Source organism: Mirounga angustirostris, unplaced genomic scaffold (assembly GCF_029215605.1).
Source record: "Mirounga angustirostris isolate CCGP_5_RB_7025 unplaced genomic scaffold, mMirAng1.0.hap1 SCAF_3, whole genome shotgun sequence".
Lineage (NCBI taxonomy): Eukaryota > Metazoa > Chordata > Mammalia > Carnivora > Phocidae > Mirounga > Mirounga angustirostris.
Window position 1 is genome coordinate 186,626,722 of NW_026991711.1, and position 15,742 is coordinate 186,642,463.

General features: G+C 39.2%; 1 protein-coding gene across 12 annotated transcripts in view; it reads left to right on the forward strand.

The window, feature by feature from the left end:
• SP100 (SP100 nuclear antigen) overlaps positions 1 to 15,742 on the forward strand; it is a 97,072-nt gene that overhangs the window by 67,349 nt on the left and 13,981 nt on the right. For 9 of the 12 annotated variants that reach the window (XM_054505971.2, XM_054505963.2, XM_054505964.2 and 6 more), the window contains 3 exons: positions 320 to 364; positions 13,881 to 13,952; positions 15,267 to 15,314. In XM_054505971.2, the coding sequence (XP_054361946.2) occupies positions 320 to 364; positions 13,881 to 13,952; positions 15,267 to 15,314 (165 nt within the window). The remainder of the gene's footprint in view (positions 1 to 319; positions 365 to 13,880; positions 13,953 to 15,266; positions 15,315 to 15,742) is intronic. The other 3 variants (XM_054505966.2, XM_054505969.2, XM_064587216.1) reach the window with 1 other exon arrangement.

Here is a 15,742-nt window from a genome sequence, read left to right on the forward strand (position 1 = left end):
ATACTTGTGATTTCTGAGATCTACTTTCCCTTGACCCTTCTGACAGTCCCCCTCTTCTCTGTCAGCATCTGCCTGGTTTCAGCTGCCTTTTGCATTTTCCTTATTGTGAATGAGAAAATCTCATGTAAGTAGGTAAAAATATACTGTAAATGACTAGCATAAATGTAGGTTGTTTTTGTTGCTATTTTTGTTTTCAGTGTTATGACAACCAAGATGATGTATTGGTAGCTGGAGATTTAGCACTACAAAAGTGGAATGAAGACTTTAAAGTACTTGAAGGTTACTGACATGTAAAGCTTATTTTCTTTTCTGTTTGAAGGGAAAAAGAGAAGATATATACATAAAAAAAGCAGTCTCCAAAAAGGTAAAAGTCTGAGAATTCACACCTGGGCACTTACTGCAACCCTGATCTTCCTGCCAGACCCATCTTTGCTGCACCCCTGAAATCTCCCAACTGGCTTTATAAATAATGAATTGTTTCGAGTACAGGCTAAGTTGTTGTAACAAAGAGAGCCCGAAATACAGTCGCTTAAACCATATAATTTATTTCTCTTCATCAAACAGTCCAGAAAGGGAAGGAAGAAACTGCCTTCCTCAACACACAGTTTCCCTCTCTGGGTCCAAAAAAGCTAGTCTGGTTGCCATTGTCTCCCAACCAGTGGGAATGGGGAAAATGGGCCGGGATATCACCTATCGATTTCTTTTAATGGAAAGATCCAGAGTCTTCTGTTCACATCCTATTGCCCAAAACTTGGTCACATGGCCAGAGCTAGCTGCCAGTGAGGCCAAGAAATATAATCTGTAGTGAGCAGCCATGGGTTCAGCTGTAACTCTATTCCTATGGAAGAAAGAGAGAATGATTGTGGGGGACAAAGAGAAATCTGCCTACTTGCCTTTCACGTTTTTATCCAAAGTCACTGACTTTTTCATATTTGGAGGAAAACTCAGACTCTGTTGGTTCAAACCTGGCCTCTTGTCACCTAAGACCCTTGGCAAGAATAGGAGCTGGAACCTGATTGTAACACATGGCCAGAGACAAGCTAGCCCTGAATGGGAAATAAGGGACCAGGGGAAAATGTTAGAAAGGTTTGTTGTAACTAATGAACATAGCCCTCAACAGAACAAGGAGAAACAGACAGAGGGAACTTGAATTAATTAAGCAGAAGCTAGAGTCCTGGTATCACATCAGATCTAAGCCTGGGACACAGTTATTTAAACCAAACTCAAGTAGAGCATGTGTCTTACTGTGTCCATGCAGCAGACGATGAAAAAGATGAGTGATGCTTCATTCTCTGCACCCGGTTCTGCAATTGCTATTTCCATTGTGTTTCTCCTTTTCTTCCTCCTCTTTGTCTCCTTTCTTTCCCCCTTCCCTCTCCCATTCTACTTGTTCTTCTTATAGAATTTCTTTCTTTTGTTCATTCTTTAACATCATACCATATGAAACACTGCTACTAAGCTTATATGGCACTCAGAGGTGGCTGGGCTTTTCTTGGGGAGTCGAAACATATCTGGATACATTTTGTTTCCTTTCCATTTCTTCTGATTATTTCTGTCATCTTATCATTTTATATATATGCACACACACACACACACATATATATAACTGTGCTCCTCCCATTTTATATATATATGTATTACACACATATATTTATGTAAATAATATAAAATTTAAACATATAAATAAATATATACATATATCTCTAGCATCTCTATCGTTTTATCTCCATATTTGCCTATTTCAGCTTAATTATTTCTTTTTCTTTTTTTAAATTTTATTTTATTTTATTATGTTATGTTAGTCACCATAAAATACATCATTAGTTTTTGATGTAGTGATCCATGATTCATTGTTTTTGTATAACACCCAGTGCTCCATGCAGTACGTGCCCTCCTTAATACCCATCACCGAGCTAACCAATCCCCCCACCCCCCTCCCCTCTAGAACCTTCAGTTTGTTTTTCAGAGTCCATAGTCTCTCATGGTTCATCTCCCCCTCCGATTTCCCCCCCTTCATTTTTCCCTTCCTTCTCCTAATGTCCTTCATGCTATTCCTTATGTTCCACAAATAAGTGAAACCATATGATAATTGACTTTCTTAGTTTGACTTATTTCATCTTAGCTATTTCTTAGGTTATACTTACCCAGGTCCAAGATTTTTGTTCCTCTGAGTTTTTGTGAAACCTGTCTTACCTGCTTTGTTAAAATGTTGGAATTGGTAGTTTAAGCACAAATTACTTTTGTTCCTTCTACTTCCTTTCCAAAACTGTTCTCTGAAACAGTTCTCTTCCTGCCCCAAGATGAAGTCTTAGGTAAGCCCCGGAGCTGTGCCAATCCCTTTTTGGCAGCAATGATATACTTATTCAATATTAAAGAGCCTGAGCTAATATAATATTGCAACTGGAAAACATGCAGTAAGGAAGTTGGGTGAGGCCAGCCTCTTCTCTTATCCACAATCTTGTCTAACCCTGCTCAGTATCTATGCTTTTAGCTAGTTCAAGTTGTGGAAGAGGGAGAGAAGGACGTAAGGGGCAGGAATAGCCCTCTTATGGGCTATGTCCTTCATGTCTCCCACATATAGAGGATGCATGAGCCATGTTTGTGGGTTCTTTAAAGAGCCCCTCTTTAGAAAGAATCTCTCCACCGAAGTTCCTCTAATGTAGGAGCTCCAGCTGATTACCTACCACTTCCCCTTAAGGGAGGTCCACACCCCTGCCAGGGTCATCTCGTCCATTCTGATCATCTTTCTGGACAGAATACTTTCAGGAAAAGCTAACTGAGCTCCTCCCTTCCCCAGAGGATCCCATGAGAATCATGCCTTCTCATGGTCCTACTGTCAGTGGGTGTGTAGCTGGTTCCCCATACAGTCACCATCTCTAGACTTGATTATATTCCCTATGCTATAATTTTTATACCTGTGACTTATTCATCCCATAACCAGAAGCCTGTATCTCCCACTCTCCTTCACCCATTTTGCTCATCTCCCACTCTCCTTCACCCATTTTGCTCATCCCCCACCTCCTCCTCTCTGGCATCAGTTTGTTCTCTGTATTTATGGATCTGTTTCTGCTTTTTGTTTGTCTGTTTTTTCATTTGTTTTACTTCTTACATGTCACATATAAGTGGAATTAAATGGTGTTTGTCTTTCTCTATCTGACTTATTTCATTTAGCAGAATACCTTCTAAGTCCATCCAGGTTGTCACAAATGGCAAGATCTTATCCTTTTTATGGCTGAGTAATATTCCATCTCTCATGCGTGTGCGTGCACGCGCGCACACACACACACACTCCACATCTTCTTTAACCATTCATCTATCAGTGAATACTTCAATTGCTCCCATATTTTGACTATTATAAATAATGCTGCAATAAACATAAGAATGCATAAATCTTTTTGAATTAGTATTTTTGTTTTCTATGGATAAATACCCAGTAGTGGAATTACCGGATCGTATGGTATTTCTATTTTTAATTTTTTGAGGAACCTCCATACTATTTTCCATAGTGGCTGCCCCAGTTTACATTCCCACCAACAGTGCACAAGGGTGCATTTTACTCCACATCCTCCCCAACACTTTTTTTTTTATTATGTTATGTTAATCACCATACATTACATCATTAGTTTTTGATGTAGTGTTCCATGATTCACTGTTTGCATATAACATCAGTGCTCCATGCAGAATGTGCACTCTCTAATACCAATAACCAGGCTAACCCATCCCCCCACCCCCCTCCCCTCTAGAACCCTCAGTTTGTTTCTCAGAGTCCATAGTCTCTCATGGTTCATCTCTCCCTCCGATTTCCCCCCCTTCATTCTTCCCCTCCTGCTATCTTCTTCTTTTTTTTTATTTTACATATAATGTATTATTTGTTTCAGACGTACAGGTCTGTGATTCAATAGTCCTACACAATTCACAGCGCTCACCATAGCACATACCCTCCCCAATGTCTATCACCCAGCCACCCCATCCCTCCCACCCCCCACCACTCCAGCAAACCTCAGTTTGTTTCCTGAGATTAAGAATTCCTCATATCAGTGAGGTCATATGATACATCTTTCTCTGATTGACTTATTTCGCTCAGCATAATACCCTCCAGTTCTATCCACGTTGTTGCAAATGGCAAGATTTCATTCCTTTTGATGGCTACATAATATTCCATTGTATATATATACCAAATCTTCTTTATCCATTCATCTGCTGATGGACATCTTGGCTCTTTCCATAGTTTGGCTATTGTGAACATTGCTGCTATAAACACTGGGGTGCACATACTCCTTCAGATCCCTACATTTGTATCTTTGGGGTAAATACCCAGTAGTGCAATTGCTGGATCGTATGGTAGCTCTTTTCAACTTTTTTAGGAACCTCCATACTGTTTTCCAGAGTGGCTACACCAGCCTGCATTCCCACCAACAGTGTAGGAGGGTTCCCCTTTCTCTGCATCCCCGCCAACATCTGTCATTTCCTGACTTGTTAATTTTAGCCATTCTGACTGGTGTGAGGTGGTATCTCATTGAGGTTTTGATTTGGATTTCCCTGATGCCGAGTGATGTTGAGCACTTTTTCATGTGTCTGTTGGCCATTTGGATGTCTTCTTTGGAAAAATGTCTGTTCATGTCTTCTGCCCATTTCTTGATTGGATCATTTGTTCTTTGGGTGTTGAGTTTAATAAGTTCTTTCTAGATTTTGGATACTAGCCCATTATCTGATATGTCATTTGCCAATATCTTCTCCCATTCTGTCGGTTGTCTTTTGGTTTTTTTTTTTTTTTTTTTTTTTTTAAAGATTTATTTATTTATTTGAGAGAGTGAGAATGAGAGAGAGTACATGGGGGGGGGGAGAGTCAGAGGGAGAAGCAGGCTCCTCGCTGAGCAGGGAGCCCGATGCGGGACTTGATCCTGGGACTCCAGGATCATGACCTGAGCCGAAGGCAGTCGCTTAACCAACTGAGCCACCCAGGCGCCCTGTCTTTTGGTTTTGTTGACTGTTTCTTTTGCTGTGCAAAAGCTTTTTATCTTGATGAAGTCCCAACAGTTCATTTTTGCCCTTGCTTCCCTTGCCTTTGGCGATGTTTCTAGGAAGAAGTTGCTGCAGATGAGGTTGAAGAGGTTGCTGCCTGTGTTCTCCTTTAGGATTTTGATGGACTCCTGTCTCACATTTAGGTCTTTCATCCATTTTGAGTCTATTTTTGTGTGTGGTATAAGGAAATGGTCCAGTTTCATTCTTCTGCATGTGGCTGTCCAATTTTCCCAACACCATTTGTTGAAGAGACTGTCTTTTTTCCATTGGACATTCTTTTCTGCTTTGTCGAAGATTAGTTGACCATAGAGTTGAGGGTCCATTTCTGGGCTCTCTATTCTGTTCCATTGATCTATGTGTCTGTTTTTGTGCCAGTACCATACTGTCTTGATGATGACAGCTTTGTAATAGAGCTGGAAGTCTGGAATTGTAATGCCGCCAGCTTTGCTTTTCTTTTTCAACATTCCTCTGGCTATTTGGGGTCTTTTCTGGTTCCATACAAATTTTAGGATTATTTGTTCCATTTCTTTGAAAAAAGTGGATGGTATTTTGATAGGGATTGCATTAAATGTGTAGATTGCTCTAGGTAGCATAGACATTTTCACAATATTTGTTCTTCCAATCCATGAGCATGGAATGTTTTTCCATTTGTTTGTGTCTTCCTTGATTTCTTTCATGAGTATTTTATAGTTTTCTGAGTACAGATTCTTTGCCTCTTTGGTTAGATTTATTCCTAGGTATCTTATGGTTTTGGGTTCAATTGTAAATGGGATCTACTCCTTAATTTCTCTTTCTTCTGTCTTGTTGTTGGTGTATAGGAACGTCACTGATTTCTGGGCATTGATTTTATATCCTGCCATTTTACTGAACTCCTATATGAGTTCTAGCAGTTTTGGGGTGGAGTCTTTTGGGTTTTCCACATAAAATATCATATCATCTGCAAAGAGTGAGAGTTTGACTTCTTTGCCGTTTTGGATGCCTTTTATTTCTTTTTGTTGTCTGATTGCTGTGGCTAGGACTTCTAATACTATGTTGAATAGCAGTGGTGATAGTGGACATCCCTGCCGTGTTCCTGACTTTAGGGGGAAAGCTCTCAGTTTTTCCCCATTGAGAATGATATTCACTGTGGGTTTTTCATAGATGGCTTTTATGATATTGAGGTATGTACCCTCTATCCCTACACTCTGAAGAGTTGTGATCAAGAAAAGATGCTGTACTTTGTCAAATGTTTTTTCTGCATCTATTGAGAGGATCATATGGTTCTTGTTCTTTCTTTTATTAATGTATTGTATCACATTGATTGATTTGTGGATGTTGAACCAACCTTGCAGCCCAGGAATAAATCCCACGTGGCTGTGGTGAATAATCCTTTTAATGTACTGTTGTATCCTACTGGCTAGTATTTTGGTGAGAATTTTTGCATCCATGTTCATCAGGGATATTGGTCTGTAATTCTCCTTTTTGATGGGGTCTTTGTCTGGTTTGGGAATCAAGGTAGTGGTGGCCTCATAAAACGAGTTTGGAAGTTTTCCTTCCATTTCTATTTTTTGGAACACTTTCAGAAGAATAGGTATTAATTCTTCTTTAAATGTTTGGTAGAATTCCCCTGGGAAGCCATCTGGTCCTGGGCTCTTGTTTGTTGGGAGATTTTTGATGACTGCTTCACTTTCCTTAGTGGTTATAGGTCTGTTCAGGTTTTCTATTTCTTCCTGGTTCAGTTTTGGTAGTTGATACATCTCTAGGAATGCATCCATTTCTTCCAGATTCTCTAATTTGCTGGCATATAGTTGCTCATAATATGTTCTTATAATTGTTTGTATTTCTTTGGTGTTGGTTGTGATTTCTCCTCTTTCATTCCTGATTTTATTTCTTTGGGTCATTTCTCTTTTCTTTTTGATAAGTCTGGCCAGGGGTTTATCAATCTTTTTTTTTTTTTTTTTTTTTTTTTTTTTTTGTTAAAGATTTTATTTATTTATTTGAGAGAGAGAGAATGAGAAAGAGAGAGCACATGAGAGGGGGGAGGGTCAGAGGGAGAAGCAGACCCCCTGCTGAGCAAGGAGCCCGATATGGGACTCGATCCCGGGACTCCAGGATCATGACCTGAGCCGAAGGCAGTCGCTTAACCAACTGAGCCACCCAGGCACCCGGGGTTTATCAATCTTGTTAATTCTTTCAAAGAACCAGCTCCTAGTTTCGTTGATCTGTTCTACTGTTCTTTTGGTTTCTATTTCATTGGTTTCTGCTCTGATCTTTATGATTTCTCTTCTCCTGCTGGGTTTAGGCTTTATTTGCTGTTCTTTCTCCAGCTCCTTTAAGTGTAGGGTTAGGTTGTATACTTGAGACCTTTCTTGTTTCTTGAGAAAGGCTTGTATTGCTATATACTTTCCTCTTAGGACTGCCTTTGCTGCATCCCAAAGATTTTGAACAGTTGTGTTTTCATTTCATTGGTTTCCATGAATTTTTTTATTCTTCTTTAATTTCCTGGCTGACCCATTCATTCTTTAGTAGGATGCTCTTTAGCCTCCATGTATTTGAGTTCATTCTGACTTTCCTCTTGTGATTGAGTTCTAGTTTCAAAGCATTGTGGTCTGAAAATATGCAGGGAATGATCCCAATCTTTTGGTACTGGTTGAGACTGATTTGTGACCTAGGATGTGATCTATCCTGGAGAATGTTCCATGGGCACTAGAGAAGAATGTGTATTCTGTTGCTTTGGGATGGAATGTTCTGAATATTTCTGTGAAGTCCATTTGGTCCAGTGTGTCATTTAAAGTCTTTATTTCCTTGTTGATCTTTTGCTTAGATGATCTGTCCATTTCAGTGAGGGGGGTGTTAAAGTCCCCCACTATTATTGTATTGTTGTCGATGTGTTTCCTTGCTTTTGTTATTAATTGGCTTATATAATTGGCTGCTCCCATGTTAGGGGCATAGATATTTACAATTGTTAGATCTTCTTGTTGGATAGACCCTTTAAGTAGGATATAGTGTCCTTCCTCATCTCTTATTATAGTCTTTGGTTTAAAATCTAATTTGTCTGATATAAGGATTGCCACCCCAGCTTTCTTTTGGTGTCCATTAGCATGGTAAATAGTTTTCCACCCCCTCACTTTCAATCTGGGGGTGTCTTTGGGTCTAAAATGAGTCTCTTGCAGACAGCATATCGATGGATCTTGTTTTTTTATCCAATCTGATAGCCTGTGTCTTTTGATTGGGGCATTTAGCCCATTTACATTCAGGCTAACTATTGAAAGATAGGAATTTAGTGCCATTGTATTGCCTGTAAGGTGACTTACTGTACATTGTCTCTGTTCCTTTCTGGTCTATGTTGCTTTTAGGCTCTCTCTTTGCTTAGAGGACCCCTCTCAATATTTCTTGTAGGGCTGGTTTTGTGTTTGCAAATTCCTTTAGTTTTTGTTTGTCCTGGAAGCTTTTTATCTCTCCTTCTATTTTCAATGACAGCCTAGCTGGATATAGTATTCTTGACTGCATATTTTTCTCATTTAGTGCTCTGAATATATCATGCCAGTCCTTTCTGGCCTGCCAGGTCTCTGTGGATAGGTCTGTTGCCAATCTAATGTTTCTACCATTGCAGGTTACAGATCTCTTGTCCCGAGCTGCTTTCAGGATTTTCTCTTTGTCTCTGAGACTTGTAAGTTTTACTATTAGATGTTGGGGTGTTGACCTATTTTTATTGATTTTGAGAGGGGTTCTCTTTGCCTCCTGGACTTTGATGCCTGTTTCCTTCCCCAAATTAGGGAAGTCCTCTGCTATAATTTGCTCCAATATACCTTCTGTCCCTCTCTCTCTTTCTTCTTCTTCTGGGATCCCAATTATTCTAATGTTGTTTTGTCTTATGGTATCACTTATCTCTCAAATTCTGCCCTCGTGATCCAGTAGTTGTTTATCTCTCTTTTTCTCACCTTCTTTATTTTCCATCATTTGGTCCTCTATATCACTAATTCTCTCTTCTGCCTCATTTATCCTAGCAGTTAGAGCCTCCATTTTTTATTGCACCTCATTAATAGCCTTTTTGATTTCGACTTGGTTAGATTTTAGTTCTTTTATTTCTCCAGACAGGGTTTCTCTAATAACTTCCATGCTTTTTTCAAGCCCAGCTAGTATCTTTAAAATCATCATTCTGAACTCTAGTTCTGACATCTTACTAATGTCTGTATTGATTAGGTCCCTAATCAGTCGGTACTGCCTCTTGTTCTTTTTGTTGAGGTGATTTTTTCTGTCTTGTCATTTTGTCCAGAGGAGAATAGATGAATGAGAGAACAAAATGCTAACAGGGTAACAACGTCCCCGGAAAATATACACTAAACAAATCAGAAAAGACCTGAAACCAGGGGGGAAAAAAGGGAAAGAAAAAAGAAAAAGATAAAAACAAACAAACAGAACCAAAACAAAACAAAACAAAACAAAACAGAATATGATCAAATATGATCAAATATGATCAGGCTGGTGCATAGATTAGTGCCACACACTAGATTTTGGGCGTATTTTGGTCTGTTAGAAGAAAGTGCCTCCCAAAATTTTAAAGAAAGAAAAACTTATATATGTACAAAAATAAGGGTTAATATGATGAAGGGATGGAATATGACTGTAAAGATGAAAATTATAAAAGATTTTATAAAAGGAATTGATAAGATGTTGGTTGCAAAAAGAAAGAAGAGGATTAAAAAAAGGGGGAGAGAATGTGATCAGGCAGGAGACTAGAACAAAGCCTACACTAGAGATTTAGGGTATATTTTGATCTGTTAGAAGAAACTGTTTCCCAAAATTTTAAAGAGAGAACAACTTATATATATATACCAAAAATAAGGGTAACTACTATGAAGGGATAGAATATGACTCTAAAAATGAAAAATAAAAAAGATTTTTTAAAAAAAGGATTGATAAGATTTTGGTTGAAAAAGGGAAAAAGAAAAATTCAAAAAAAAAATTCACTTTGAAAGACTAAAGAATCATGGTAAAAAAGCCATGGATTCTATGTGCAGTATTCCCCTAGCGCTGGAGTTCTGCCGTTCTCATTGATCGGTAAACTTGGTCTTGGCTGGCTGTTCTTGCTGATCTCCTGGGGGAGGGGCCTGTTGCCGTAGTTCCCAAATGTCTTTGCCGGAGGTGGAATTGCCCCGCCCTTGCCCAGTCCGGGCTAAATAATCTGCTCGGGTTGCTCTCCGGAGCTTTTGTTCCCTGCGAGCTTTCAGTACAGCTTTGGAGGCGGAGAGTGAAAATGGCGGCCTCCCAATCTCCACCCCAGAGGAGCCGAGAACTTGGGGCCCCGCTCCTCAGTGAGCCCCCAGAGAAAAGCCGTCAGTCACTCCCGTCTCCCCGGTCTCCGGCCACACTCCGTGCTCACCTGGCCTGTGACCGCGCGATTCTATCTCTGGCACCCGACCCCAGGTGGAATCTCCAAACCCAGCAGATCCCTGCGGTGCACTCCTGCACCGCTCCTCCCAGGGGAGGAAGGGGAGTCTCTCCGGATCTGCCGCTTGTTGGGTCCCTGCTGGAGGAGCAGTGGCCCGACTGTGCCGCAGATCATGGTTTATGACAACCCTGAGCTGAGAGCACGCGCCTGGGCTCCATCTCTGCAGCTGGCTTCCCCTCTGTGATACCTGGGAGCTCTGCTGCACTCAGGCACCCCCGGTCTTTCTGTGACCCCGAGGGTCCTGAGACCACACTGTCCCGCGAGGCTTCCACCCCCAGCTTAGCCACCGGAGTGACGTCCCTCAGTGGAGCCGACTTCTAAAAGTTCCGATTTTGTGCTCCGCAGCTCTATCACTTGCCAGAAGCGGCCGACGGAGGCCCCCTCCCCTGCCGTCTATCCTCCCGAATATCGCCTCAGATTCACTTCTCCGCACGTCCTACGTTCCAGAAAGTGGTCGCTTTTCTGTTCAGAGAGTTGTTGCTATTCTTTTCTTCGATCTCCTGTTGAGTTTGTAGGTGTTCAGAATGGTTTGATCCCTATCCAGCTGAATTCCTGGGACCAGACGAAATCCAGGTCTCCTACTCCTCCGCCATCTTGCTCCGCCCCCAGGCTCCCCAACACTTTTTATTTCTTGTCCTTTTGATTCTAGTCATTCTGACAGGTATAAGGTAATATCTCATTGTGGTTTGGATTTGAATTTCCCTGATGATGAGTGATGCTGAACATCTTTTCATGTGTCTGTTGGCCAACTGTATGTTTTCATTGGAAAAAATGTCCACATCCTCTACCCATTTTCAACCAATTTTTTAAATGTTGAGTTGTATAACTTCTTTATATATTTTGGATATTTACCCTTTATTGGATATATATCATTTGTGAATATTTTCTCTCATTCAGTAGGTTGCCTTTTCATTTTGTTGATGTTTTTCCTTCACTGTGCAAAAGTTTTTATTTTGGTGTAGTCCTAATAGTTTATTTTGCTTTTATTTCCCTTGCCCGAGGACTCAGATCAGAAAAATGTTCCTGAGGCTGATGTCAAAGAGATTACTGCCTGTCTTTTCTTCTAGGAATTTTACATTTTCAGGTCTCACCTTTAGATCTTTAATCCATTTTGAGTTTACTTTTGTATATAGTATAAGAAAGTGGTCCAGTTTCCTTCCTTTGCATGTCCAGTTTTCCCAGCACCATTTATTGAGGAGACTGTCTTTTCCTCATTGTATATTCTTCCCTCCTTTGTCAGAGGTTAATTGACCATATAAGTGTGAGTTTATTTCTGGGCTCTCTATTCTGTTCCATTGATCTGTGTGTCTCTTTTTTTGCCAATACCATACTGTTTTGATTACTACAGATTTGTAATATATTTTGAAATCTCAGAGTATGATGCCTCTAGCTTTGTTGTTCTTTCTCAAGATTGCTTTGGCTATTTGGGGTCTTTGTGGTTCCCTATAAATTCTAGTATTATTTGTTCTAGTTCTGTGAAAAATGTTGTTAGTATTTTCATAGATTGATTTTTATCCTTCATTCTGTTGATGTGGTGTATCACATTGATTGATTGTCAAATATTGAATCATCCTTGCATTTCTAGAATAAATTCCACTTGGTTGTGGTGAGTGATCTTTTTAATGAATTGTTGAATGCAGTTTGCTAATATTTTGTTAAGGATTTTTGCATCTTTGTTCATCAGGGATACTGGCCTATAGTTCTCTTTTCTTTTCTTTTCTTTCTTTTTTTTTTTTTTTTTGTAGTCTTTGTCTTGTTTTGGTATCAGGGTAATGCTGGTCTCATAGAATGTATCTGGAAGCTTTCCTTCCTCTTCTAGTTTTTTGAAATAGTTTGAGAAGAACAAGTATTAACTCTTCTCTAAATGTTTGGTAGAGTTCACCTGTGAATCCAACTGGTCCTGGACTTTTGGTTGTTGGGAGTTTTTTGATTGTCAATTCAATTCCATTACTAGTAATTGGTCTGTTTGGATTCTCTATTTCTTCCTAATTCAATTTTGGAAGATTGTGTATGTTTCTAGGAATTTATCCATTTCTTGTAGGTTGTCCAATGTGTTAACATATAATTTTTCATAGCAGTCTCTTACAATCCTTTGCATTTCTGTGGTATTCTTTTTTTTTTCTTGTTTTTTTTAAATAATAATATATTTTTTTAAGATTTTATTTATTTATTTGAGAGAGAGAGAATGAGAGACAGAGAGCATGAGCAGGAGGAGGGTCAGAGGGAGAAGCAGACTCCCCGCCGAGCAGGGAGCCCGATGCGGGACTCGATCCTGTGACTCCAGGATCATGACCTGAGCTGAAGGCAGTAGCTTAACCAACTGAGCCACCCAGGCGCCCTGTGGTATTTGTTCTTATTTCTCCTCTTTCATTTCTGATTTTGTTTCCTCTCTCTTTTTCTCTTGATGAGTCTGGCTAAGAGTTTATTAATTTTGCTTATTTTTTCAAATAATTAGCTCTTTGTTTCCTTGGTATTTTCTATGGTTTTTTGTTTGTTTGTTTGTTTCTATTTCATCTGATCTTTATTATTTCTTTCCTTCTACTAACCTTGGGATTTATTTGTTCTTTTTCTAGTTCTATTAGGTATAAGGTTAGATTATGTATTTGAGATTTTTCTTGTTTCCTAAGGTATTCTTGTATCACTATAAATTTCCCTCTTAGAACTGCTTTTGCTGTGTCCCAAGGATTTTGGACTGTTGTGTTTTCATTTTCATTTGTTTCTATCTATTTTTTTATTTCTTCTTTGATTTCTTCATTGACTCATTGGTTGTTTAGTAGCATGTCAGCAGCATCATTTTTATTTTTATTTTTTTTTTGACGAGATAATTGGAAATAGTTTAATTTTGAGAAGCAGAGAGATTTTCTGTAGAGATATGCATCCAGCCACAAACATTTGAATCGGGATAAAGAATGACTTTTTTAGGAAAGCAATCACATGGTCTGCTCCAAAGACTTTAGAATTGGGTTAATGCAATTCTGCATGTTTGTAGGAGTGGGAACTTCAGTTGAGTGGGGCAATTTTGGGTCTACCTCTGATTCATGGGTAAATCCTATAATGTCTCTGAGTCTCTGTTTGACTACCTGAGATGTAGGGCATTGGATTAGAGCAATAGGTTCTTAACACTCATTACATGTTAGAATCGTTTGCAAACCCTTAAAAACTTCACATTCACAGGTTTTTCTTGGGTGGAGCCCAGGCATTGGTATTCCTCAAAAGTCCCCCATATGATTCCGCTGAGCAGCCATGGCTGAGCACAACAGCTTGAGATGACTATAAGGTCCCCTCTTGGTGTTATGATCAGGCATTAAGGGAGCTTCGTGATCCCCTTCAGCTCACGTTGGGTCCTAACAGATGAAGACCCTGTTGTGAGAGCCAAAGGAAGCAGCATCATTTTTATATTTTATATTTTATATTTTTGTTTTCTCAGTGAGAAGGAAAGGCAGACATAGAATCCAAACTCTGAGTAACAGAGCCCTATGGAACAGAGGCAAACCAAAAGGTAAAAAGAAAAAAATTTTTTTAATTTAAAAAAAGTATACATTTTCCATTTTCAGTAACTAAATGTCTAAGTTATCATGCTTTATTCTATGCTTTTAGTAACAAACCTACTTCCGTATTGCTTTATGTAGCTGTACTGTTGAGAAATATATCAGATTTAGTCAATTTCCAAAATGTGACAGGGAGAGAAAGATGATAATACCACAAAAAGGTGATTTGGTGATGAATCTGCAACCAGACCTGGGGCCCAAGTGCCACTGCTGCGCTCCTTCTGCCGAACTGATAACTTTCAGGGCTGGAAGTAGTTGTAGCCGTGAAACACTGTGTAATTCACAAGTGATGTAGCTGTCCTTCCTCATGTCCCATGACCTTGAGGTAATCGTATGGACTCGAGAGTGTCACTTTACCTCTTCTGCCTGGTTTACTCATCTATAAAGTAAGATAAATAATAATAGCTTGACTGCCCTCCAAGGCCCATCTCAGCCTCATATGGTTTTGGACCTCCTTGCTCATTTTTGCCACCGCTTTCAGCTCAAATATCTTCTTTCAGGTTTAACGTTTTGGGCAGCTATCTGACCTGTAGAATCCACCATAAAATCTCCCTTGGAACCCTGTATTACCACCTTTTATGTCTGTCTCTTTATTAAAGGAAATCTTCAGCACCTTCATTTAATCAGAATTTTTATCTGTGAGCATTGACTTTCTCATCTGTAAAATGAGGATAGTATTAGTTCCTGTTTGATAATTTGTTCTAAGGATGAAGTAAGTTAATAGAGGCAAGATCTAAGAATAGTTCTTGACACACAAGAAGCACTCAATAGATGTCTAACTTCAGTATATTTCTTACACAGTTGCTTCGGAAATCTACAAAACACAGTTTCAAATTTATTTGGAGATAATAGTAGAAGAAATATAGGATGAATCTCAGTTAAGTATCATCTTTGTAACTAAGTCTAGGCCAGGGTTCAGCAAACTATGGCCCACAGGACAAATCCAGCCCACTGACTATTTGTAAATAAAGTTTTCTTGGAACACAGCCACATCTTTTCATTTCCATATTATCTACGGATGCTTTCGTAATACAACAGCAGATCTGAATAGTCACAACAGCAATTACGTACCTTAAGTATTTACTATCTGTCAGTTTATAGGAAAAAGTTCCTGACTCCTGATTCATTCACACATTTGCCATTTTTCTTAAAGTACTAGACAGGCTTCTGAAAAGTTACATTTGAATGGTGTTTTTGTAAAATACTACTATTTGCAATGTAATGTTATAAACACAAACATTTGTGTTATTTTTTTACTTTCTCAGGGAGAAAAACAGTCATCTCCGGGTCTTTGAGAAGAGGCAGAAAAAGAGGTAAAAGGAAGTAAATAATATACTTTTAATAATTAAGTCTCTAAATTCTTATTTTATACTCTGTGTTTTGAGTGATCAATCGATTTTCTTAATTGGCTTTTAGAACAAGTAACAAATGTTAGGCTATTCATTGGCCTTGGTTAATTTCAACAACAAGACAAGATGGTATAACATGCACTCCATTGATTAGCCTAGTTGATCTGAGAGACCCCAGGCCTCCTTGGGTCTGTACAGGGTTTATTTGACTACACTGATAACTTTTGAGGAAGGAAATATAAAGAAAGAATATAAAGGTTATGACTCTCATGATATTTAGCTGACCCTTCTTTTGCCCACATAGAGAGCCACAGGTTGCCCATCAAGGGGGACCCTGGGTGGTAATACAAGACCTGTGTCCTAATTCCCAAACTTCCTTCGGATGTGTGACT